Source organism: Saccopteryx leptura, chromosome 8 (genome assembly GCF_036850995.1).
Source record: "Saccopteryx leptura isolate mSacLep1 chromosome 8, mSacLep1_pri_phased_curated, whole genome shotgun sequence".
NCBI lineage: Eukaryota > Metazoa > Chordata > Mammalia > Chiroptera > Emballonuridae > Saccopteryx > Saccopteryx leptura.
Genome location: NC_089510.1, coordinates 96548321 through 96575603, shown reverse-complemented (window position 1 = coordinate 96575603; position 27283 = coordinate 96548321). Strand labels below are relative to the sequence as shown.

General features: G+C 40.3%; 1 protein-coding gene and 1 pseudogene across 1 annotated transcript in view; both read left to right on the top strand.

Annotated features, from left to right (window-relative positions):
• Window positions 1-27283, top strand: part of PPM1L (protein phosphatase, Mg2+/Mn2+ dependent 1L) — a 372489-nt gene that overhangs the window by 334133 nt on the left and 11073 nt on the right. Inside the window, exon 3 of the mRNA XM_066347606.1 lies at window positions 24936-25097. Within this exon, the coding sequence (XP_066203703.1) occupies window positions 24936-25097 (162 nt within the window). The remainder of the gene's footprint in view (window positions 1-24935; window positions 25098-27283) is intronic.
• Window positions 11165-11251, top strand: LOC136380186 (small nucleolar RNA U3; annotated as a pseudogene).

The following is a 27283-nucleotide window of genomic DNA, read 5'->3' as shown; positions in this document are numbered from 1 at the left end:
GTTCTTTGAAAAGATCAATAAAATTGGAAAAACCCTGGCAAGACTCACTAAGGAAAAAAAAGAAAAGACATATAAATAAAATCTAAAATGAAAGCGGAGAAATTACCATGGCTATCATAAATATACAAAGGATTATTGTAGAATACTATGAAAAACCATATGCCACCAAATTCAATAATCTAGAAGAAATGGATAAATTTCTAGAACTATACAATCTTCCTAGACTGAATCACAAAGAAGTGGAAAGCCTAAATAGATCCATATGTGTGGAGGAAATAGAAATAACTATCAAAAACCTCCCCAAAAATAAAAGTCGAGGGCCAGACGGCTATACTAGTGAATTCTACCAAACATTTAGAGAAGATTTGGTTCTTAATCCTTCTCAAAGTCTTCCAAAATATTGAAGAAGAAGCAATACTTCCAAACACATTTTATGAGGCCAACATAACCCTCATACCAAAACCTGGCAAGGACAATACAAAAAAAGAAAACTACAGAGCAATATTGCTAATGAATACAGATGCTAAAATCCTAAACAAAATAGTAGCAAATTGAATACAACACATTAAAAAAAATAATACATCATGATCAAGTGGGATTTATCCCAGAAGCACAAGGATGGTTCAACGTACAAAATGATTAATATAATACACTATATCAACAAAACAAAGAACAAACACCATATGATCCTATCAATAGATGCAGAAAAGGCATTTGATAAAATACAGTATCCTTTTATGTTTAAAACACTCAGTAAAATGGATATAGAAGGAAAATACCTCAACATAATAAAGGCCATATATGACAAACCATCAGCTAACATCATACAAAATGGTAAAAAACTGGAAACTTTTCCTCTAAAATCAGGAACAAGACAAGGCTGCCCACTCTGTCCATTCCTATTCAACATAGTGCTGGAAGTTCTAGCCAGAGCAATCAGACAAGAGAAAGAAATAAAAGGCATTCATATTGAGAAAGAAGAAGTAAAGGTTTCACTTTTTGCAGATGACATAATCCTGTATATTGAAAACCCCAAAGACTCCACAGAAAGACTATTAGAAACAATAAACCAATACAGTAAGGTTGCAGGATACAAAATTTTTAATTTTTTTTTTTTTTTTTTTTTTTTTTTTTTTTTTTTTTTTTTTTTTACAGAGAGAGAGAGAGAGGCACAGACAGACAGGAACAAAGAGAGATGAGAAGCATCAATTATCAGTTTTTCGTTGCGACACCTTAGTTGTTCATTGATTGCTTTCTCGTATATGCCTTGACTGCGGGCCTTCAGCAGACCGAGTAACCCCTTGCTCGAGCCAGCGACCTTGGGTCCAAGCTGGTGAGCTTTTGCTCAAACCAGATAAGCCCATGCTCAAGCTGGCGACCTCGGGGTCTCGAACCTGGGTCCTTCTGCACAGGATACAAAATTGATAGACAAAAGTCTATTGCTTTCAGCCCTGGCTGGTTGGCTCAGTGGTAGAGTGTTGCCCTGGTGTGTGGAAGTCCTGGGTTTAATTCCTGGTCAGGGCACACAGGAGAAGCCCCCATGTGCTTCTCCACCCTTCCCCTTCTCTTTTCTCTCTATCTCTGTCTTCCCCTCTCACGTTGGAGCAAAGTTGGCTCCATGGCCTCCACCTCAGGTGCCAGAATGGCTCCAGGTGCAATGGAGCAACTCCCTAGATGGGCAGAGCATCGCCCCCTACTGGGCATGCTGGGTGGATCCTGGTTGGGTGCACACTGGAATCTGTCTCTCTGCTTCTCCACTTCTCACTTCAGAAAAATACAAAAAAAAAAGTCTATTGCTTTTATATACACAACAGTGAAACTTTGGAAAATGAACTTAAAAAAAATAATCCCTTTTAGAGTTGCAACAACAAAAATATAAAATATCTAGGAATAAACATAAAGAATATAAAAGATCTATATACTGAAAACTACAAAGCTTTATTAAAGGAAATCTAAAAACACACAATGAAATGGAAAAATATCCCATGTTCTTGAATAGGAAGAATAAATATAGTCAAAATGGCCATATCACCCAAAGCAATATACAAATTTAATGCAATTCTCATTAAAATTCCAATGTCATTTTTTAAAGAAATGAAACAAAAAAAATCATCAGGTTTATATGTAACTATAAAAAAACCCAAATAACCAAAGTAATCCTGAGGGAAAAAAAATAAGCCCTGGCCAACTGGCTCAGTGATAGAACGTCAGCTGATGTGTGGAAGTCCTGGGTTCTATTCCCATCCAGAGCACACAAGAGAAGTGCCCATCTGCTTCTCCACCCTTCCCCCTCAACTTTCTATCTCTTTCTTCCCCTCCTGCAGCCAAGGCTCCATTGGAGCAAAGTTGACTAAGGATGGCTCCATGGCCTCCGCCTCAGGTGGAGTACCACCACCTCGTGGGCATGCCGGGTATATCCTGGTTGGGCACATGCAGAAGTCTGTCTGTCTGCCTCCTCACTTCTTACTCCAGAAAAATACAAAACAAAATAAACAAACAAAAAAGCAAAGCTGGAGGCATTACAATACCTGACTTCAAGTTATACTACAGAGCCACAATAATCAAAACAGCATGGCATTGGCAGAAAAATAGACAAACAGACCAATGGAAGAGAATCAAGAGCCCAGAAATAAAACCACATATATATGGGCAAATCCTCTTTGATAAAGGAGGAAAAACACACAATGGAGAAAAGAAAGATTCTTCAATAAATGGTGCTGAGAGCCTGGCCTGTGGTGGCGCAGTGGATAAAGCATCAACCTAGAAATGCTGAGGTCGCCGGTTCGAAGCCCTGGGCTTGCCTGGTCAAGGCACATATGGGAGTTGATGCTTCCAGCTCCTCCCCCCTTTCCTCTCTCTCTCTCTCTCTCTCTCTCTCTCTCTCTCCCCTCAGCTGTAGAGCGTCGGCCTGGCGTGCAGGGGACCCAGGTTCGATTCCCGGCCAGGGCACATAGGAGAAGTGCCCATTTGCTTCTCCACCCCCCCCTTCCTCTCTGTCTCTCTCTTCCCCTCCCGCAGCCAAGGCTCCATTGGAGCAAAGATGGCCCGGGCGCTGGGGATGGCTCCTTGGCCTCTGCCCCAGGCGCTAGAGTGGCTCTGGTCGCGGCAGAGCGACACCCCGGAGGGGCAGAGCTCGCCCCTGGTGGGCGTGCCGGGTGGATCCCGGTCAGGCGCATGCGGGAGTCTGTCTGACTGTCTCTCCCCATTTCCAGCTTCAGAAAAATACCAAAAAAAAAATGGTGCTGAGAAAATTGGAATGCCACAAGTGAAAGAATGAAACTTGTCTATAGTTTGTCCTCTTGCACATAAATTAATTCAAAATGGATCAAAGACCTAAATATAAAACCTGAAACAATAAATTACATGGAAGAAAACATAGGTACTACATAGGTGCTAAACTCATGAACCTTGGCCATAGAGAACATTTTATGAATTTGACCCCAAAGATAAGGGAAATAAAGGCAAAATAAATGAATGGACTACATCAAAATAAGAAGCTTCTGCACAGCAAAAGAAACTGACAAGAAAACAAATAGCCAACTAAATGGGAGATGATATTTTCGAACAACAGCTCAGATAAGGGGTTAATATCTAAAATATGTAAAAAAAAAACTCACAAAACTCAGCAACAGACAAGCTAACAATCTAATAAAAAATGGGGAGAGGACATGAACAGACACTTCTCCCAAGAAAAAATACAAATGGCCAATAGATATATGAAAAGATGCTCATCTTCACTAGCTTTTAGAGAAATGCATATCAAAACTACAGTGAGATACCACCTCACACCTGTTAGATTAGCTATTATGAACAAGACAGGTAATAACAAGTGTTGGAGAGGCTGTGGAGAAAAAGGAGCCCTCATTCACTGTTGGTGGAAATGTAAAGTAGTACAATCATTATAGAAGAAAGTATGGTTGTTCCTCAAAAAACTGAAAATAGAACTACCCTATGACCCAACAATCCTTCTACTGGGTATTTACCCCCCAAACTCAAAAACATTGGTACGTAAAGACATATGCAGCCCCATGTTCATTGCAGCATTGTTCACAGTGGCCAAAACATGGAAACAACCAAAAAGCCCTTCAATAGATGACTGGATAAAGAAGATGTGATACATATATACTATGGAATACTATTCAGCCATAAGAAACGATGACATCGAATCATTTACATCATGGATGGACCTTGATAACATTATACTGAGTGAAATAAGTAAATCAGAAAAAGCTAAAACCTGTAGGATTCCATACATAGGTGGGACACAAAATTGAGACTCGTTGACATAGATAAGAGTGCAGTGGTTACCAGGGGGAAAGGAGGGGAGAGAGGGAGTACAAAGAGGACAAATAGAAGGTGACGGAGGATGATTTGACTTTGGGTGATGGCTATGCAACATAATCAACTGTCTCAATGATGTGAAGATGTTTGCCTCAAATCTGTTTGCTCTAGTTGACCAATGTCACCCTGCTAAATTTAATCATCTAAATTTAAAAAAATAATCTTTTTTCATTAAAAAAAACAAACAAAGAAAAACGGAATCTAAAACCAGCCATGTCTGGGTTTAAATCCTGGTTGTCATTTGCTAAACGACATTTGGCAAGTTACTTAGTAAGCTATCTGTGACTCAGTTTCCTCAGCTACGAAATGAAAATAATAGTATTTACCCTATGGATCTCTTCTGAGTATTAAATGAGTTATGACATATAAAGCACTTAGAACATAATATGAATCCTCCATAAAGGCTATTATTCTTTAGAATGAACCTAGAAAGATAGGATAAATAAGATTTAGATGTGTAAAAAGAAGTCAGAATGAAATAAACTTTAGAAAGAGCAATGATTAAAGTGTAAAAAAATTAAACCATAGAAGAAATTTCAGAATCCCAATATTTTTTACATATATTCTCAGGGTACAAAAGGTCTTCCCAAATATGACTCCAGAAGCAGTAAATAAGAAGGTTGATAAATGTATCATTAAAATTTAAAACTGCATAAAATTCCATAAATAACAGTAAAATTTTTCAGAATTTAATAAAGACCAATGAAGATAAAATTATTAACTAACTGCTTCTGTGATTATTATTAAAAAGGAAATTTGAGCATGAACCTTAAACTCCTAGAAGAAAACATAGAGGGAAAGCTTTGCGACATTGGGTTTGGCAATAATTTCCTACATATAACCATAGACAACAAAAGCAAAAATAGACAAATGGAGCTACATCAAACTTAAAAATTTCTGCAAATCTCAAAGGAAACAATCAATGGAATTAAAAGGCAACATACAGAATGGAGAAAACAATTGCAAATTGTATTATCTAATAAGGGATTAATATCCAGAATATACAAAGAACTTTTCAACTCAACAGCAACAACAAAACCTGATTTTTAAAAAATGTGCATGCCTGACCTGTGGTGGCGCAGTGGATAAAGCATCGACCTGGAACACTGAGGTCGCTGGTTCAAAACCCTGGGCTTGCCTGGTCAAGGCACATATGGGAATTGATGCTTCCTGCTCCTCCCCCTTCTCTCTGTCTCTCTTTCTCTCTCTCTCTCTCTCTCTGCTTTCTAAAAAAATGAATTTTTAAAAATATGCAAAAGACCTGAATAGACATTTCTCCAAAGAAGATATATAATGATCAACAAGCATATGGAAAGATGCCCAATATCACTAGTAATTAGAGAAGTGAAGGGTGGACACTATCAAAAACAAACAGAAAATAACATATTTCTGAGGCTGGAGAAATTGGAACCCTGGTGACTGCTGCTGGTGGGAATGTAAAATGGTGTATCCCCTGTGGAAAACAGTATGGAGGTTTCACCAAAAAACACACCTATCAATAAAATTACCATGTGATCCAGCAATCCCACTTCTGGGGATATGTCCAAGGAATTGAAAGCAGGATTATGAATGGGTATTTGGACACCATGTTTATGGTAGGATTATGCACATTAGCTAGGAGAAAGAAGCAACCCCAATGTTCATCGACAGATGAATGGATGAAGAAAGTGTGGTATGTACAATACATACAGCAAAATATTTTTTAGCCTTCAAAAAGAAAAGAATCCTATCACATTCTACAATCTGGACAAACCTTTATAACATTATGCTGAGTGAAATAAGTCAGTCACAGAAGGACAAATACTACATGATTTCACTTAGATGAGAGATAATCCATAGAAACAAAAAGTAGAATGGTGGTTACAAGGGGCTAGAGAGCAAGGGTAAACGGGGAGCTCTGTGATGGGCATAGAGCTTCAGTTTTGCAAGATGAGAAAGTTCTGGAGATCTGTTACATAGCAGTGTTCAACTACTAAAAGGTATACTTCAAATGGTTATGTAGGTAAATTTTATATACTTTTTACAGTTAATTTTTTTTAATTTAGGTAAATTTTGAATAATTCTAAAAGTTGTCCTCAAAAATAATTGTCCTCAAAAGCCCATTCCTTGTACCTTCACTCTGATAATTGAAGTTTTTATGCTGTGTACTACCTTCTAAAATCCTACCCTTTCCAATGTGACTCTTTCTCTTTTGCCATTAGGGAAACATGCCACTTCTAATTACTCCTCTTACCATCCTAGTCATTCATTCAGTTAATATTTATTGAGCATATAATATGTGCTAGGTAGGTACTGTTTAGACAGGGATTTAGCTGTGAACAGAACAAATTCCTAATACCTATTGATTTATATTCTAATGAAGGAAGACAGAAAAACAAATAAATATATGGTGTGTCAGATTGTGTTAAGGGCTCTAGAGAAACATTAGAGTGAGAGGAAAGGAACACCAGAGCAGAAGGAGAATACTATTATAGACAGTATAATCGAGGGAAGCCTTATGCAGAAGTTGACATTTGAGCAGATGAATCTGAAGAAAATAAAGGAAGATCAATGGTGAATATCTGAGAGAACTGTTCATGTAGAGGGATCATAATGGGCAGAGGCCCAGTGCGGCACCAGAGGTTTGGGGAAGAGCAAGAGTGCAGTGTCGCTTGAGGAGAGTGAGCAAAGGGGAGAGGAACAGGAGAGTAATCCAAAGAAGTACAGTGTGTCTGTAAAGTCATGGTGCACTTTGACCGGTCACAGGAAAGCAACAAAAGACGATAGAAATGTGAAATCTGCACCAAATAAAAGGAAAACCCTCCCAGTTTCTGTAGGATGATGTGGCAGCATGTGCGCATGCACAGATAATGACGTAACACCGTGTATACAGCGGAGCAGCCCACGGCCATGCCAGTCTGCCAGTCGAGATGTGGACAGTACAGAGGAAAGTTCAGTGTGTTCTGTGGCTCACTCAATTCGAATCCATGACCAACGTGCAACGTGAATATCGGTGCATTTATAATGAAGCGCCACCACATAGGAATAACATTACTCGGTGGGATAAGCAGTTGAAGGAAACCGGCAGTTTGGTGGAAAAACCCCGTTCTGGTAGGCCATCAGTCAGTGACGAGTCTGTAGAGGCTATATGGGATAGCTACCTAAGGAGCCCTAAAAAATCTGTGCGTGAGCCCACATCGAACTGCACTGAATAAGTATGAAACTGGGAGAGTTTTCCTTTTATTTGGTGCAGATTTCACATTTCTTTCATCTTTTGTTGCTTTCCTGTGACTGGTCAAAAGTGCACCATGACTTTACGGACACACTGTAGTTGGCAACAGGACATTGACTTTGTGGGCCGTTATAGAAACTGCTTTTACTGCAGAATGAAGCTGATGCAGAGCAGAAGAGTGATGATCTGACTTATTATTTAGAATAGTCTCTCTGGCAGTTGGGTGGATAATAGACCATAGGAGGAAGAAGAGGGACACAAGTTAGAAGAATGATGGTGGCTGAGACAAATGATAGCAACAGAGGTGTGAGAAGTGCCAGGTTCTGGGCACACGTGAAGGTAGAACCTGTGTGAATCCTAATGGATTGTATGTGAAGTGTGAGAGAAATGGCAGTGTGGTGATGTGAGGAGGTGGGAATATGGGGATAAATGGTGATGAACAGAGACTTGACTTGGAGGTGGTGAACACACAACACAGTGTACAGAAGGTGTGTTGTAGAATTGGGTGCCAGAAACCTGTATAAGTTTGTTAATTAGTGTCACCCCAATAAATTTAATTGGAGGGAGGGAGGGAGGGGGGGAGAGAGGGAAGGAGGGAAGGAAGAAAGGGAGGGAGGGAGGGAGGAAGGAAACAAGGAAGGAAAGGAGGGAGGGAGGGAGGAATCTATCAGGCCTAAAAAGAAAAAAAAGTGAAAGATCACTCCAAGTATTTTGACCCATGCTGCTATCGGATGGGGACACTATATACTGAGGCAGGGAATGCCCCAAAGAGGAACACTTTTGCTGGAATAATAAGATACTTGATTTTAAGTCTGAGATTCTGAATTAGGTCAGGTGTGTAACTGAATATATGAGTCTGAAGATCAGGGCAGGGAACAGAAGTTTGGAAGTTATTAACAATACCATGTTATAGCCATTGCCTGGATGAAAGCACCTCAGGAGTCAGCACAACTAAGGAAGAGTCTTGTGGGTGAGCTTGAAGGCACCCCACTTCAAGCTGGGGGAGATAAGAAAAAAGATGCTGAGGCTGAGGAGCAGCCAGCGAATGAGGTGGCAGATTGAGTCTCAGAAAATATCCTTTCGCAAGTGACCCTTTCATTAATCAGCGCTAATGCCTATGTCTGCAGTGTTTTATCAGCTGCCAGTATGATCGTCCCTCACGGCTGCACAGGTGGTGTTGATCTTGGATTACTATTGTAGTAAGACAGTGTACTGCAGAGCTTCCCACAGTGTTTTCCCCATAGGTGGTTTTAATTTTTTTTTCCTTTTTGGAATGAAACAATATTATGTGAGCTTACACAAGGAAAGTTAAATTTTTTCAGAAGTTTAAAAAAAGTATCATGTACTACTCATACCATTTAGAGGTGAGATGCAGGGGTTTTTTTAAAACAGGATTCAAATCTACTTTCTACATTGTCTCAATGAAAATAAGGTTTTGAAATCCCAGTCTGACTAGATCTGGTACCTAACCTCTTTTCTCAATCATCGTCTATCCTGCTGTCAATACAGCCTTTCTGCAGCCTCTTAAAAAGCAATGTAAGAACCTATTGATTTCACTTGTTATTTCACTCCCTCCCTTGCCTCTGGTCACAAACTAGTCTAAATCAGAAAAGGTAATGAGATAAAAAGGCTATATATAGACTGCCCTTTTCTATTCTTTCAAAAAAACTTTAAAAAATAAAAAAAAACTAGGTGACAAAAGCCAAGCTTAAAACTAACTGCAAGCTATATATCCTCCAGTTAAAATCCTTTGTACTTTCAAAGCAAACATTTGGCTTGCTACATCATTAAGTACAAGAGGCAATGCTTGTCAGAATTTTTTTTTCCTAACAGCATATTACAGAAGATATTCAAAATCAATGTGTCAGTTAACAGAAGTAATTGTTTTTAACATCAACCCCAAAATATAAAATATTCGTGTTGTTTTTATGTTTCTCTTCTCTAATTTAGGGAAGAAGAAATAGAGCTCATAAAGCCAAACAATATTAGTTTCTTTTTTCAAGTCAAATTTTTAGCAGTAGGAGAAAGTAGTGTAAGCATGAATTCTTTAGATATCTTTGTCCTTGCCTTCATCTTTTGGTTTGGGGTGATTGGTGGGGTTATATTGTATTACTTCTAAGCCATTGAATTCTACCATTCATGGAGTAAAATGAATTTGCTTGAGTTTCCCTCCTGCTGTGTGCCAGCAACCCCACTTCCAAAATGCTGGAAGGTTCAGTGACTATTTACAGGGTACTCAGTGAACTTAGCAGTAGACTGAAGTGTGGTTGTGCCACTGATATGTGCAAGTTCTTCATAAAACCTCACTGCCAGGGCCAGAGGTAATGCAGCTGTAGTAAAAACAGTTTGACAAATGTGATCTGAAATCCTAAAGGGGACTTCCAGCAGATGTGTTCTACTAATGCTGGTGCTGACTGAGTCGATCAGAAGATGCAAACACTACTTCTAAACCAGTCATTATTTATATCCTTCAGCTGCCTTCACTAATTAAACCCCCAGAGCTATCTCTGGCACCTAGTACCGGGGACCCTCTCCCAGCAAAGGCTTTCTTGTAACATGTAGCTGAACCAGGGCTGGGCCCTTCTGTTTTAGGTCAGAGTAAATATTTTAGCTCTGATTCTCTTTGTCCAACTGGATTCAGCAGTTCTCTTGTAGGTTTGCTTTATTTCTTCAGCAAGAATCTGTTCTCTAAGTTAGCCATTGCTTGGACTGGCTAATTAAAACCTGCTAGGTGTGTGTGCGGGCCACCTCCAAGCTAAATACCACCCTGCACAGAACTCAAGTAGCACTTATGTTCATTAGAACAGATGGGCATTGTGTTTCCCATGGCCAGTCTGACCTCTGTGTTTGCTTTTTAATTGCATGTCCTTGTGAAAATATATTTCCACTTGAGAAGTGCCCAGAATTCCCAATCTTTGGGGAATCCTATGGAAAGGAGAGATGTGGCCTGAGTCTTCTTTCATGGTTAGCCAGGTCACCAAGAGATGTGGCTCTATCACATATGACATTTGGCCTTCAGAGATGCTTTGGAATTAGCTATTTATACTCACTTATCAAGGTTTCATGCAAAGTGAATAACCAATTATGGAAGCTTTCCCAACACTGCAATGCCATTGGCTGGGGGTACTCTAAGCACCTAATAAATATATAATATATATGTAGTCTCAGATAGTTAACTGAATTTCACTGTGATCTCCATCAACATTAAATATTTATTCACTTATGCAGTACTTTGTGATGCTGTATTCAGGGAAGATCCATCATATTCCCCTAAGGAACTAACAGTTTTATGGATTAAATAGCTATGCTGTAAGGTCGGTGGAAATGGGTGATGGTCACATGAGGAACCCAGGCCCACAAACTTTGGCTAGGACCACCCACAACCTAGCGCGCCAAAAGAAACTTTCTAGGAGTCCTTGGGAAAAAAGCGACTGATTGTCAGCCAGTGAGATTTCGCTACGTCATATTAGCCCGACTTCTCTAGAGGAACCCTTTAAATTTGCCCACATGGTCTCTCCATGTGCGATTTTCCTGACCTCCATCTTCCAGGCCAGTGAATCTTGTCGGAGAAACACTCTGTACTGAATAGAGCCTTTACTATTCCACACTTGAAAGACTATACTTTCAGGGATCATTTCTATAGTTTGTTACTATTCCACACTTGGTGGCTCCGGCCCCTTCCTTCCTTCTTGGCGGGGAAAAAATACCTTACATATGCAACAATTGTACTGCACTGTGATAAATTGTCTCTTAGATTTCTAAATGAGGCAGATGGGTAGGTGATGATGCCTGAATTAAATTACAGAACCCTGAAGAAGGACCAAGTTGAAGGAGGGGCAAAGGTTGGGAGGGATGTTAATTTGGTTTTCAGGTGCTTACAGGGCAGTTCTACATTGGGCTTTGGAGACAGATGAGGAACTGCTTTCTACAGGGAGCTGTTATTTCATCATGCCCCTGTCAGCCAAATAAGGCATAGCACTAACAGGTTTGTTTGGAGGGAGACAAAGAAAAGGTTGAGAGTGGAGGTCGGTATGATAGGATACCAGGTTAGGTGAATAGTAAGCTTGTCAAGAGCAGCTTTACTAATTCTCAGTTTTATTTGAAGTGGGCCCTGATTACAATATATTCATGAATTAGAGACTTCTTGAGAGGTTAACAGTGAATGAGTCTTTAAGAGAACAGGTGTTTTTTCAATCAGGTGTTAGAGGAGAAGATGCTGTTTTCATTTCTTAGAAGATGATATTTGCAATGTTGTCTGAACCAAATACAATACATTTTTTTTTGTTTGTTTGTTTATGCTTGTCTTGCCAGATTATGAAAGAGCCAGAGTAAATTATTTCAACTGGTTTTTCTAACTAGAAATTAATAGCTTTATGGAACATGTCATTTTTAAAGAACTGTGAATAGAGGTGGTTCATAACCTTCATTTGTGCATGGGACTCTTTAGAAAGAGGGAGTTAAGGGTATGTTTCCAGTTATAAGTAACATGGTGAAATTCTCCCCCTAATGACCTCCAGTTAAAGATCATTTTGAATCAATGCCATAGTGAAAATTAAGAGGAAAGGTAATGTCATAGAATACATTAAACAGCAAATTGTGAGAACTTTAAGGAGTTTGAGGGAGAGTAGATATAGAGCAGTGTTACAGTTTTCTTTTTAAACCAATTATGGAGTTTGAGCAACTTCACTCAACTGATTATGCAGATTAGCTCCTCCGGAGTATTGTCATTTCTCCACCAGTTTTCCTAGTCTCCAAAGACCTTCAGGTTTCTATCACACAGCTTAATGAGCTGCCTACATTTTCCTGTTTTATTGAAAGTCCATTGGGTTCTATCTTTATAAGTAAACACCAACCTCAGAAGTGACTTCCTATTATGCCTGTGTTAAAATGTTACTAGACTCAGGATTGTCATGGGTGGCTGGTAACATTTCAGTGGTCAAAGAGAGAGGGTCATTAGCTCATTTAAGTCCTCTTCTGTGTCCCATTCTGACCTTGGTGCAAAAGTACCAGGCTATCTTTATAAGAATAAATGAGACATATAGCCTGGCATGATCTAATTCAGCTTCAGTTTTAAAAGAAATTGAGCAAATTATAAACCAAGTTACATTTGCATGCAGACTGTGTGCAAATGTATTTTCTTCCTCCCAAAGTGCTGGCAACTGCATTCTCTGCAGCGGTTCTCAGGAAAGACTATCTTTATAGAGACTATTCTACAGCAGATCACAAATACAGGCTTTGCATTCACACATAAAAGACCAATGGTGAGTTCATTTTCAAAAGTGCGCTTTTTATTTTACAAATAAATTGGCTCTAAACAAGAAATTTTTAAGTAGAAATCTTCAAATGTATTTTTAATAGTAATAATACCAGGTGGCTTTTATATCATCTCTCTTTTTTTCTATGCACATGAAAAATAACATAGATATTTTCATAAATGAAATTCCATATTATGTAAAATGTCAAACTACAATTGATGACAGAGAACATTAATTCATTTAGGATTAGTGTTAATTAGTATTTTAATGAACTTGAATCATCTTTTTAAAAAAGAATTCTATAGAGTTTTAGTATTGTGGATATTTTTCTTCTAGTATATTTACTATACACTAATTACTATACAACTGATATTAAAATTAAATCCAAGAACAGTTATTTCTTAAAAACTAATAGAAAAAATTTTTAAGAAAACAAAGAATCTTATTACAATAAAAGCTGATGACAAGATAATCAAAGTAGCCTGATCAGGCAGTGGCACAATGGATAGAGCATTGGACTGGGACAGGGAGGACCCAGGTTCAAAACCCTGAGATCACCAGCTTGAGCGTGGGCTCATCTGGTTTGAGCAAGGCTCACCAGCTTGAGCCCAGGGTCTCTGGCTTGAACAAGGGGTCACTTGCTCTGCTGTAGCCACCCCCCCCGCCCCCCATCAAGGCACATATGAGAAAGCAATCGCAATCAATGAACAACTAAGGTATCGCAATGAAGAATTGATGCTTCTCATCTCTCTCCCGTCCTATCTATCTGTCCCTGTCTGTCCCTCTCTCTGTTTCGCTCTCTGCCTCTGTCACACACACACACACACAAATAATAATAATAATAATAATAATAATAATAATAATCAAAGTAGAGCTGCATTTTCTCCAGTGTTTGTTCCTTGGGATTATTGCAACATCACCTTGCATAGAAGTCACTAGCCTAGCATAATCTCAGGCACCCACTCCCCCCAGCACTCATGGAGAAGGATTTTTACAGGGTGTGTATACTGGGGGCTGGAAGAGCTTGGGGGTCATCTTAGAGTTCTGACTCTAAAACCACAGGTTTTGGTGAGTGCCAAAAGAGGGCTGTCTTATTCATCACTTTAATAGGAAACATATAGATTTTTCCCTTGTGGTTCTTTCAGATTTTTATTAGTCATTAAAAGAAGGTTCCTCTGATTGTGGGTCAGGAATCCACAAGCTTATTTACAGAAGAATTCCAGATAAATGAGAAATTAGAGTAATGGGACTCCAGGTAGTTGCATAAAGGTTATGAGGCATAAAACTCCTCTCTTGACACCAACAAAAGAAAATCTACAATGAGATTACATTGTATAAGATAACTACTCCTGTCGGCTTTGAAGCTGCTATGTAGTAAGAGGGCCTAGGAAGTGAGGGCAATCTTCAGGAGCTAGAAGGACTCCCTGCCAACAGCCAACAAGAAAATAAGCCCCTTCCTTTCTTTCTCCCTCCCTCCCTCCCTCCCTTCCTTCCTTCCTTCCTTCCGCAACCCTGATGGTAATCTTAAATCCGCTGATGTGTGAACATAATTCTCTGCATCTCTTAGCTTCACATACTCTGCCTCTCCCATGGAGACATTTTAGTAGATCTATGTGGCACCATGTAGAAAGTTATAAGTGATGAACTCTCTGATTCATGCCTTTTTCATGCAATGAGATCACAGAAAACTTAAAACCAGTGAGTGTCATTCTACAGTGTAGAGCAGGGGTCTCAAACTCGCGGCCCGCGGGCCACATGCAGCCCACCGAAAAATTTTGTGCGGCCCGCAGACTAATCCACGAAGTTCAAAATATTTTGGATAAAATTAAGTAAGCCTAGGGGCCTACTTGTATTTTTCATTTCTCTAGCATCCTAGCTAGATATTAGCTTAGTTAACAGCAGTTGTGATGCGAACTACAGTTTCTGGTCATTTTGTGACACTGAAAAGTGTTGTGTAACAGTTGCCTTTTGTAGACCTAGTGCGGCCCGCGAACGGCTGTGATCTTGCTCTGCGGCCCACATGCTGAGTTGAGTTTGAGACCCCTGGTGTAGAGGTTCTTTCCAATCTGTTCAGGGAATATAAAAAGATATTTATTAAAATAGAAAACTAGTTATGAACCTTAAAGATCTCATTGAAAAATTGACAGGTAAAGATGGCAGCTGTTGTGTAAAGAAGGGGCGAAGGTGGAGAGGGAAGAGGTAGAAGGGGTATATTTTGGAAGCTTGGAGCATTGCTTGTAAAGAATAGACACAAGTAGTGTGCCTCCGTAGACAGAAAGGCCTTATAGTATTGGGTGCCAGGAGGTGGGCTCAGGGTCCATCCCCTTTCCTGGGGAGGAGAGAGAGTATGTGATCCTTTGACAAAAATTGGGCCATCTCACAGTTTTGCCTGAGCTTGGTTCTGTTTATTGAGTAGGTAAGTAAGCTAAGCAAAAGGAAGTGGTGGACAGTGGAGGAATCTCTTAACCCTGATGTAAAACACGTAGAATGTTATGTTTCTGTGGTAGAGGGCCCCTTGGACAATGAGGAAAGACCTAATTTTGAGGGATTAGCCATTTTTTAAAAATCTCCAGACAGTGGTTTTGACTGTTTTCAGAAGTACTGAGAGCTTGTGTCTCATTATGTGAAGACAAATGCTTACAGCTTCACTTTGTTGTTGATAGAGAAATAATAAGAAATGCAAGATGAAAAAGGCACAAATTGGAGAAGTATAGGCCAAACCTTACCTTGTGTCAGAATGTTTGGTTTATTTCCAAACTAAATAAAATCATGTCATGCATGAGTATTGTAGGGGAGATAAATATTTTCCTCTACCCTTCTAGATTCTTTTGGCTGGTCTATTAGTTAAATTGGTATAAGACAAATTAACAGGAGAAAAATTTTTATTTTGTATATGTAGGAGCCTCACATAGACATAAGAGGTTCAAAGGCAGTCAGGTAACTGAGATTTATATGTCACCCTGAGCTAAGCAGAGGGGGTTGTGGTCTGGGACCTCAGAGAAATAGAAGACAGTTCACAGGAATATGGGAAGAGCAGTGCTTGGTAAGAAATGTTTGCCATGCCACCCAGAGACAGTGGGACACAGAGGGCCATGCAGAGAGGACTCCCTGCAGCTTACCACACCTACTCCAAACTCTTTGTAGTCATCTCTAGGGTTACCTTTCTTCTTGGACCAGGCCCTGTATCTAAATTCTTTTGATTTAAAGGGGAAGTAAAAACTCTTCATCAGTCTTTTGAGACTCAGTTGTCTTCAGCTTAAAATAATCCACATGTCAAAGTGGCAAGACTCTGAATCTTTAAAAGTTGACTTCCAGAAAGGTGGTCCTGGATCTTAGGCAACACATACTCTCTTTGGAAACTGGGTATAAATTTATCAGATTTGAGTCTAAAATGAGTTATGCCATTTGTGTACCCTCTTTAAGGCCACAAGAATTTTCCAGAGTTCATGATTGTACTCTAAAGAAGTATTAGCTGACCACTTGCTTGGTGCTTAGTGAAATATATTCTCTAATCTCTGGATAACCCTTTACTTTCATCTTTACATTAGGATATTTCTTTCAAGAAGTGCCAGTTCAGCATTTTTAATCAGCATTTTTAAGTACAATACATACTTTATAATCATTTCTAAATTATAGCCTTAGGGATTTAATTCTTTAGTACTGCTAGAACACTCCTCCCCTCCGTTTTTTAAACTCCTTGTCTGGATGTCTTTTCCCCCATTGTAACAGGGTACTAGTGTAACATGTGTTCTGAATTTAAGATTCTTAAGACTGGGAATTCCCACTGCACATTAGCTTCTACTTCAGTTTACAAGCTAGCAAGAGCAATGTGTTCCCTCTATAAGGTTAAATGTGTGCACTGAAAATAGAGGAAGAGAAAATCAAGTACGATGACTTACCATCCACAACACTGAAACTGAGCATCATAGCATATGGTCAAAGCCTTTATTAATTAAGGAATCACAGAAAATTCTATATGGATGAGTTATGAACATTCTAAATTCAGGTTGGGAATTTGTTTGTTTTTCATGTTTTCTTTCTAAACACAATTTTCTTAAATAGCCTATAGGTTTATATTCATATTTGCAACTCAAGAATGTTTAATAGCTTTGATATTTCTTAATGTTAGTGATTTTCATATTGAGATTTGACATATATTTGAACTCATGTTAAATCAGGTATCCTAGTTATGATCATATTAAAAGAATATTTTAAAAAGCTTTACACACACACACACACACACACACACACACACACACACATCCAAGCCAGGAATTCCTCCCTGCTAGTTTTGTTTGACCAACTCCTATTCATATTGAAATGTAGCTCCTCCTTCTTAGACCACTGTCAGGCTCCTCTCTCAATTTTAACCATGATAAAAGTGTTTTTCTTTGCTCTCCCCTCTGGTACCCCATTATCCTGTGATTTCTTCACCTAGAGACTTCATTTTTTATTTCTGAGTCCCCAGCTTCCATCAGACTGCCTGGCATAGCAAAAAGTGCTTATTAAAATCCCGCTAAATGAATGAATAACTTGAGCCTCCAGGCTAGCTAGCAGATGCTTTCAGAGGCTATGTAAGCATCATTTATAAGCTCAGCAACAATCTTGTTGCAGCCAGAGTGGCAGAAGCCCAGCAAGTCAGGGACAATGCCACCTTGGGTGTTACATCTCCTTCCGGGGCTGTCTGCGGTCAGAACAACACGAGGAAGCCACATGGTGAGGTGTGCTCCCACTGCACATTTCTGCTGGTTAGCAGTTCTGTGCTGTCTGGGGCCAGGACCAGCTCTGTATGGGAGGCTCTGCAAAGTGTTTGCTTATTCAGGAACTCCAAAAAGTAAAATAGATAGAAACATTCCCCTCGTGCAGCCCTAAACAAAATTTACTATGCTTAATATTTAAAAAAATTGTTTTCTAGTCAAGTCAGAGGTTGACTTCATTACATTTGCCTGGAAAATAGACTGGAGGCAAGGGGGAAACTACCTGCAGAGCCCGATTCTACTTGAGGTGCATGCCAAGGGCAAAGGGCTGTGAGAAGCTTCATTGCTCAGCTCTCCACCAGGGGGAGCACTTTCCAGGTTCCCTAGGTGGAGCTGTAGGTGAATGGAGATTGTGCCCATGGAAGTGTTTTCAGTTCAACAGATGTCTCCTGCAGTTCATATGTTAAACAGTTGGGGGTCCAGAGGGGATTGAGACCTGGTTAATGCATAGTGGTCCCTATTTATTTATTTATTTGTTTGTTTATTTATTTATTTATGGCAGGGACAGAGAGAGGGACAGATAGGGACAGACAAACTGGAAGGAAGAGAGATGAGAAGCATTAATTCTTTGTTGCGGCTCCTTAGTTGTTCATTGATTGATTTTTCATATGTGCCTTTACCTGGGGGGCTACAGCAGATTGAGTGACCCCCCTGCTTGAGCCAGTGACCTTGGGCTCGAGCTGGTGAGCTTTGCTCAAACCAGATGAGCCTGCGCTCAAGCTGGCGACCTCAGGGTTTCAAACCTGGGTTCTCCCCGTCCCAGTACAACGCTCCATCCACTGCGCCACCACCTGGTCAGGCCATAATGTTCCCTATTTAATTAGAGCAGGGGTCCCCAAACTACAGCCCCGTGGGCCACATGCGGCCCCCTGAGGCCATTTATCCGGCCCCCACCACACTTCCAGAAGGGGCACCACTTTCATTGGTGGTCAGTGAGAGGACCATAGTTCCCATTGAAATACTGGTTAGTTTGTTGATTTAAATTTACTTGTTCTTTATTTTAAATATTGTATTTGTTCTGTTTTGTTTTTTTACTTTAAGATATGTGCGGTGTGCATAGGGATTTGTTCATAGTTTTTTTTATAGTTCGGCCCTCCAACGGTCTAAGGGACAGTCTGTGTAAAAAGTTTGGGGACCCCTGAATTAGAGAGTCTCTTCATTTTAACTGGCTTAGGCATTTGCTTTATCAGTTATGTTCATGGAGCTCATGCCTTACGTGCCAATTAAACTCTCAGGCCTGTAAATGCTAAGGCTTTTTTTCACACTTGGAAAATTTGAGCCTTTAGGTTTAATTCAACAGAAGCTCGAGCTAGCAGCCTGGAATATGCCACAGTTCTGGGGAGGTGCCCAGAGCACTCGACTGAGCAGCTGACATGCAGCTGAAGACCTGGTTCTGTTGCAAACCAGCCACTGATCTTAGTCCCTGAGCCTGTTGCCTCATTTGATAAATGGAAATTAACAGTATCACTCAGGCTCACTGCAGGAAATACTTTATATCACTTCACAAAGTCTGAAGATGATCCAATTCTCTTTGATGCTCAGGAAACATTATATTGTAAATCCACCATGGTGACTGAGTCTCAAGGATCTGGGAGAGGGGTGTGTGTCTGATGGAGTTTCTAAAAGACGCCTCTCCCTCACTCCTTGGGCTTTTCTCTTTCTTTCTTTCTTTCTTTCTTTCTTTCTTTCTTTCTTTCTTTCTTTCTTTCTTTCTTTCTTTCTTTCTTTCTTTCTTCTTTCTTTCTTTCTTTCTTTCTTTCTTTCTTTCTTTCTTTCTTTCTTTCTTTCTTCTTTCTCTTGGAGACACAGAGAGGGACAGATAGGGACAGACAGAAAGGGAGAGAGATAAGAAGCATCAATTCTTCATTGTGGCACCTTAGTTGTTCATTGATTGATTTGCTTAGTTGTTCATTGATTCACCATGCTCAAGCCAGATGAGTCCACATTCAAGCTGGCGATCTCAAGGTTTCGAACCTGGATCCTCTGATTTCCAGGCCTACACTCCATCCCCACAGCCTGGTCAGGCGGGATTTTAACTTTCTTATCATTCCTGGCCTCCAGGAAAATCACATATTTTCCAGCTCAGCCATATCTTTAAAAAATATATAAAAACATTTTATATAGCATTTTGTATACTGTATCAGAAATGTTTCTCTATCTAGTTTGTATATTGCCTTCCCTGTATTGTTCCTTAGTGGCAGCAAACATAAACTTTAAAGAATCCTTAAATAAACCTGTTTGCTGCCAAAACTGCTTGTTTCTTTGCCACACTCCTAAAAAGGTACTGTGTATTAGAAAAAGTGTTAAGAGTCTGATTGAGCGTGTCAGATTTGGATTCTAATTCCAGTCCTTTCATTCAAAAGCTGTGGCCGTGGTGAGCTTCTTGTTCCATGTTTGTGCAGTGACGCTAATAATATTCATCTTGCAGGATTTTGTAAAACCGATTGAGGTTGGGCATATGTGAGCAGCAAGCGGAGCGCCTGGCCCACTGTGGCTTGTTTACTTAATGATATCTTCTGGCCTCCTGTAACTCCTCCTCTTTTAACTGCTGTCCCCTGCTCCCACCACACGTCAGCCTTGCTTCCTATAAGATGACTCCCATTCAGCCATGGACTATAACAGGAATGGACTTACCAGCTGCTGCCTTGGGGAACTAGCTTTCTCTAGTCAAGGGTTCCTGTGGCCATCCCTTGTCCTTTTCCGGGCAGCAGCATCTAGTCACATTATATGGTTGTGTCACAGAAGTTTAGGATGAATCGGGGTCTGCCTTTTTTTTTTCCTGGAAGTACGTTGACCAAAAATGGAAACAAGGGAGCAATGATTTCATTGATATTTTACTTGCAGAGGGTCAGTCTCACTTCTGAAATGGCAGGTCAGTTCAATGAGGAAAATCCCACCACTAAACAAAAATTTTAGTTAACTTATTGATTGTAGACCAAAGCAGAAGGCCTTCAGTCAGAAATGCCCAGCACCACGGAACATAAAAGTAAAAAAGTATTGGATTTGGTAAAAATGAAATTCCTATAAATCAGTCACATTAAATGTAGAAAATTTGGGAAAATTCAGGAAAAATCTTTTTAAAATGTTTTTAAATCAACTTTAATAACCAGTATTCTCTTTGTTTCTAATATTTTTTTCTGCCTATATTTATACACATATGTATTAAAGAAAATGAAATTGAAATATTTATGTAGCATTTTTTCAAGTAAAAATGCTAATGTAATATATTTGTAAAGAAATTATTTTATTTTATTTTTATATCTATTTTTTTTAAGTGAGAGTAGGAGAGATACAGAGATAGACTCCCACATGTGCCCCAGCTGGGATCCACCCAAAAACCTCTGTCTGGGGCCAGTGCTTTGCCCATCTGAGGCTATTTTTAGTGCCTGAGGAGGAGGCTCGCGGAGCCATCCTTAGCACTCAGGCCAATGTGCTTGAACTGATCAAGCCATGGCTGCAGGAGGGGAAGAGAGAGACAAAGAGAGAAGGGGGAGAGGAAGGGGAGAGAAGCAGATAGTCACATCTTCTGTGTGCCCTGACTAGGAATTTAACACAGGTCTTCTACATGCCAGATGATGCTTTACCACTGAGCCAACCAGCCAGGGCCATAAAGAAATGTTTTATATAGTTTTATTTTATTTTTTATTTAATGAGCACTTTCCTATGACAATATATGTACTTCATAAGCACTATATTTAATGTTCATACAATGATTTATTATTTGGGTATTTCATAATGCATTTATGTCTGTGTATTTTCATTATTTCTATTGTCTTGCTATTTTAACTAATTCTATAAGGTCAATCTTTGTACATGAAGTTCTCTTTACATCTCTGTTTCTATCCTTAGGATAAAATTCAAAAATTGACATTATTGAGTCAAAGAGTGTATTTGTTCTGTTTTTCGTTTTAAAAGTGAAATATCTTTTAAAATCCCCTTAAAAAGCAGCTTTTTCAGCTTGACCAGGTAGTGGTGCAGTGGGTAGGGCATTGGAAAGAGACTCCAAGGACCCAGGTTCAAAACCCCAAGGTCGTTGGCTTGAGCGCAGACTCATCTGGCTTGATGCGGGTTCACCAGCTTGATCACGGGGTTACTGGCTAGAGCATGGGATCATAGACGTGACCCTATAGTCGCTGTCTTGAGCTCAAAGTCTCTGGCTTGAGCAAGGGGTCACTTGGTCTGCATATGAGAAAGCAATCAATGAACAACTGAGGAGCTGCAATGAAAAGTTGATGCTTCTCATCTCTCTCCCTTCCTGTCTGTCTGTCCCTATCTGTCCCTCTCTCTGACAAAAACAAAAACAAAAAAACTCTGCTTCTTCATTCATTTTTATTCTACAGATTCTATTTTTTACCTTTTTCTTTGTGCCAGGAACCATATTAGGCTTATGAATTCTATACCCTATTATGTCTTCAAGAGAGAGTTAAGATCTCACTTCCTCCCCTTTATCCTCCCTTTAGTTCTCCCCACCTCTTACCACCTCCCCCAGATGGAACCCCCTCTCTACCCACTGCCGTCCACATAACCAGGCTCTCACAGTGCCCTCTTAGCATTTACCATGCTAAATTCTAAGTGTCTGGTTTTATTTCACCATCAGGTAGTAAATGCTTTGGTGTTAAGGACTATATTTTGCTCATTTTGATTGGTCCAACACTGCACCTAGTAATTTGCATGCAGTAGGCACTGAATAAGGAAACAAAGAACATAAAATGATTTCACACACACACACACACACACACACACACACACACACACATGCTTACAGCCAATCTTATAATTAGGTACAGAAAATAAAAGTATGAGAGAAAAAGAAGAAAAGAGGGCCATTTACACGAAGTAATGTGGTTAATTTTCTCTATTGTTTATGTATGGGATCTCACTTTTTGCTATGTGTCCAGATGGAGGTGAAGTCAGGATTTTATCAGATCTTTGGGGCAGCAGCCTTCCAGGAGACATAGCTTTCAAGTCAATTTTGTAGTCCCATCTATACCAAAGTAAACTCAAGAGTTAATAATTATTGGATCAAATTCATCCAAAATCTGATTTGACTTTATTTATTTACCCTAAATAATCATAATTGTACAACCTTTACTTTAATTCTTTAAATGGGGAATATAAATGATTGTGTTCTGTTTCAATGGAAAATATCGTCTGGGAATAATTTAGTGTACATAACTGTAGAATCTGCCAGTGGCCTGATTCACAAGGGCAACTTAACTTTGGTTATCAAACATTGTTGGTTGTTACTGTAGCATTTTTTAAATTAAGTTACATAATTTCTAGGCCAGGGTGAAATTTAAGATATATAATGTACAATAGTTGTGATAGCTATCTATCCATCCATACACATTATACAGCTACAAAGTAAACATGCAGAAATGTAACAATTTACCTCTGTAGAACTGACTGTAACCTAGATTTGAGTTTGTATTATCTGATACTAACACCTTATTTATTCACTTCCAAGCATATTCCATAATTCCCTTTTTATTCTCAGGTTCTTACGTTTAAATACTGAGTTTATGTTTTCATCCCCCTTTTCCCCAGGGGTGATCTCAGTGTTGGGATTTTATTACTGTTCTAGCATCTGCTGGGATGACCTAGGGACTTCAGGACTTGTGGCTGGATGGCCCACTCCTCCCAACTCTGAAAGCCCTGGCAGTGGCCATTCCTCCCTCAGGGGAAGCCCGGCAGTTCTCAGCTGTTTTCTCTGATTCACAGTAGGCTTTCTAAGTGAGCTTCTCATTCAGCCATGGCCTCTTCATACTGGCGCAGAGGCACAGGATTTCTTGGCCTATGCCCTGGAAAGCAGGTCTAGGACTTCTGAGCTTTGAGCTCTACATAATTCTTAGAGATCTACACATCAAGGATTTCCCTCTTGTTTTTCTTTTTCTGCCCTTTGTCACCCACCACCACCACCACCCTCCTGCTCAGCCAGTCTTTGCAGTCAGGGTAGGCCAGAAGAGAGGACTAAAGGGCAGGAAAACTCATTCTTTGCTCCATCTTCATTTGCTTGTGATTTAGACCAGAACCTGGACTAAAAAGATTTTCCCTTGAGGATATTGTCTCTTTGTGAGTTTCCACAGTCACTTTGAGCTAGACAAGCCTCATTCTCTTTGCACTTCAGCCACAGCAATCCTAATCTTCCCTGGGACAGGGAGTGCCTCCGACTGACCGAAGGGGGTGGTCATGCCCACAGCCGTGGGGCAGCAACTTCATTAATATCCCCAAGCGTCACTCTTCAACACATATATGTAACAAGTTTATAGGTATATAATAATTCAAATAAAGATAACTTAATAACCTCAAAGGCCAGGTTTGTTTTTAATTGAAACCACAGGGGTCAGAGTTGATTGTACGCCAAGAGAAAGAATGATTCTGTTAAGCACTAGATGAATCAGGCTGTAGCTTTCATTTCCATACTTTCCTCTTTTCTCTTTCTGCCTTTAATTAAAAAGCAAACTCAATTTTAGAAATTCTTATTATACCCAACTTTCATAGATTTATAAAGAGACAGAGACACTACTTATAATTTGCTGGAAGCCTGAAGAAAAATGAGCTATCTCACCAAAGAATCAGCAAATAACATGAAGACATTGTCCAACTCTTACTTGCTTTTATCCATTCTCATTCAAAAGAGAAGGGTTTGAAGAGAGCTGTCTTCTTGTGTCTTGGGCTCCAGGCAGGTGGGTCTTCAGTCCCGCTTCCCTCTGACTGACCACCCCAAACCCATCTCCTGTCTACTGAGGCCTCATTTCTGCCATCATGGTTGGTTTTTCTGCTTCTACCTTTATGTTCTGCTCCCTGGAGCTGACCTATTTCTTACCACCAGTGTCAGACTGTATAGGCGAGTTTGTATAGACAGCTCCTTTATGGCTGTAAATGGCTTAGTAGGATCTGGCTGCTGGCATCTGCCATTTTTACTGGGTGTTTCAGGCTGTCCAGCTGAGGAGTTTGCACGCCCTCCCCCAAAGTTCCACTTTCAAATGGAACTTCACAGAAACTCAGCACCAGTGAGAAGCAGAAAATATGTACCGATCGTCTGAAACACTAGACTAATTTTAATTCTCTCCCAATTCTTTTAAATGTGATATGTGTTTAAATTAAGAGTAGCACAAACAAAAATGTTTGGGGAAAATGATAATGTTATCCTAGCCTATCTCAGTGCCACTCTAATATGGTTAAGAAAATTGACTGTCAGGTTTGATCAGTGTTGTTGAAGTGAACAGCCGTCATTCCTGGAGTGGCTGGAGTCACATTCTCACCCAGCAGGAGCAGTTTTACTAACTGAAGAATGCGGTAACCCTGCGAAGCAGTCTAACCTCCAGTCATTGCTGACCTCTGACATGGCCTCTCTCTTCTATTTTTCAGGTACCACATGTTTGATTGCTCTACTATCAGATAAAGACCTCACTGTGGCCAACGTGGGTGACTCCCGTGGAGTCCTATGTGACAAGGATGGGAATGCCATTCCTTTGTCTCATGATCACAAGCCTTACCAACTGAAGGAAAGAAAGAGGATAAAGAGAGCTGGTGAGCTTGTGAATGCTCCGAGCACTGTCTGGTGTCTCTTGGGTGGACAGGGGCCTTGTTGGGATAGATGGTCAGGTGTTCACTGATAGATGAGCCTAGACTTTGCAACATTGCCTATCAAATAAGTGGCCACTGAATTTGCCCTTTTTCGTGGCTAAAGATTTCAAAAGAGCCAAAAAAATCCTTTACTAGTTGAAAGGCTAATGAGACCGTTGGGCCCCTGCTTGCTATATCCTGCTCCCAGCCACTGTGCCCCCATACTAACCGTTCCTCAAATGAACTGTTTCCGATACCTCTGTGCTTTTGCCAGTGACGTCCCAGCTGTCTGTGGATAACAAGGATCTGTTCTATAAGACTCAGGTTAAGGTGTCTGTCCTTTTGGAAGCCTTCCCTGTCACACTGTGCCACAGGCACCCTCCCAACCCCAGGCTGGGTTAGGAGCCTCTTCTCTCTTTCTCCAGAGCCCTATGTGGACCTCTTGGGTCACCTTTTACAATACATGGCTCTCTGATCTTCTCTGATCTGCCTCACCTTCTCAACTGTGATGAGTTCTTTAAGGCAAGAACTTGGTCTGTTTGTTTCTGTTTTCCCAGCACGTCTCTCAGAACCTGGCATAGTAAATATTTTGGGGGTGGAAATCCCTTTTTTATTTTATTTTTTCCCAACAGTTAAGGACTGGAGATATAAACTTACATTCTGGAGTTGGGATGGGGTAGGGAATGTAGTAGACAGACAATAACAAATAAGAAAATAGCATAAGTAAATTATCTAGAGTATTACACAGTGGGTATATTACCAGGTGACAACTGTTGAGAGACTCAGAGCAGGTGAGGGAATAGGGTGTGTTGGGGTGGGCAGTGTCAGCTTCATGAAGCTAACACTGGGACAGATACTTAAAGACAGATTATCAATTGATGTTTATATTTTAATGATTTGATTTGGGGGGTGGTTCTTTTCTGCCTATGAATGGGAGGCATCCTTTTCTCTCTAGACTGAGTGTGTATGCTCAGTGTGGTAAGCCTGCTGCTGGCCCCTGGCCCCACTGCTGTGGAGGAGCGCATGTGCCCTGGGTCTCTGACCAGGATGGCCCCTGCTGTCTATGGCACTCTTCTCTACAGGTCAGCTTCTACCCAAAACCTAATCAACATTTGAGTTTTTGAGTAAGAAGCTGTACTGTTGAATCAAAACATGTTGAATGTTATTACACCTCTGCTTTAGTGACTGCTTGAGTCCACAGTGACCCTGAACTTAAGCTATAGTTAGCTACTGATGTAGGCTAACTCGCATGGCAACGAGGTATACGTAACACCTGGAAGTGTCATCTTAGCATCTATCACTCTCTTCTGAAATGTCCCTTTCATTTTGTCCTCCCTCTTTCTTTGAGCCACATCCATCACCCACACCCCCACCTGGCGAGGGTTCTTTGTAGAAGCAAACTTGGACACCATCTCAGAGGAGCTTAATCTAACCTCTTATGTTCAGGGGGGTCTTTCATAGTAGGGCTGAATGGATGATTGGTTTTATTATCTTTATGTGTATTTTCTCTTACCTCAGCCTTTTTTTTTCAGGACATTTATCACACACACACACACACACACACACACACACACACACACACACTTTTTTGTAGCAATTTTTGCAACCAGTCTGGGCAAAATATATACATGTTGGTCTTTCTGTGCCATTTCTGATGCTGTTTCCCACAACAGTATACCAATGGCCATCATGTGATCACTCTGTGCTGCAAGCCAAGCCTAGCAATTTGCACATACTCTTTCCTTACCTTGTGAGGTCGATAACATTATCCTTACTTTACAACCAAGAAAATAGAGCCTCCCAGAGGCTTGTGTACACAAGGATACATAGCTACTGAATGGGGTCAGAATTGAGACCAGGACTGTCTGACTCCATCCAGGGCCTGCCCTTGCCTGTTAGAACACACTTCCTGGAATGTTCTCCTGCATCCCTACCTGTAGAAGTCCTACCCTGTTGCTTACAGCCCAGTTTTAATGCTCACTCTCCCTGACATCACAGGTGGAAACCATCCCTCCCCCCTCATCTGCGTGCAGCATTTGCAGGTGCTGCTATCTGCTTCAAGAATACTGCCTGTGCTTGCGGCTGTTACTACATGTGGGTTTTCTTTCCTGCCAGACTGTCTGCTTCTTTAGAGAAAGATCTGGATCTTA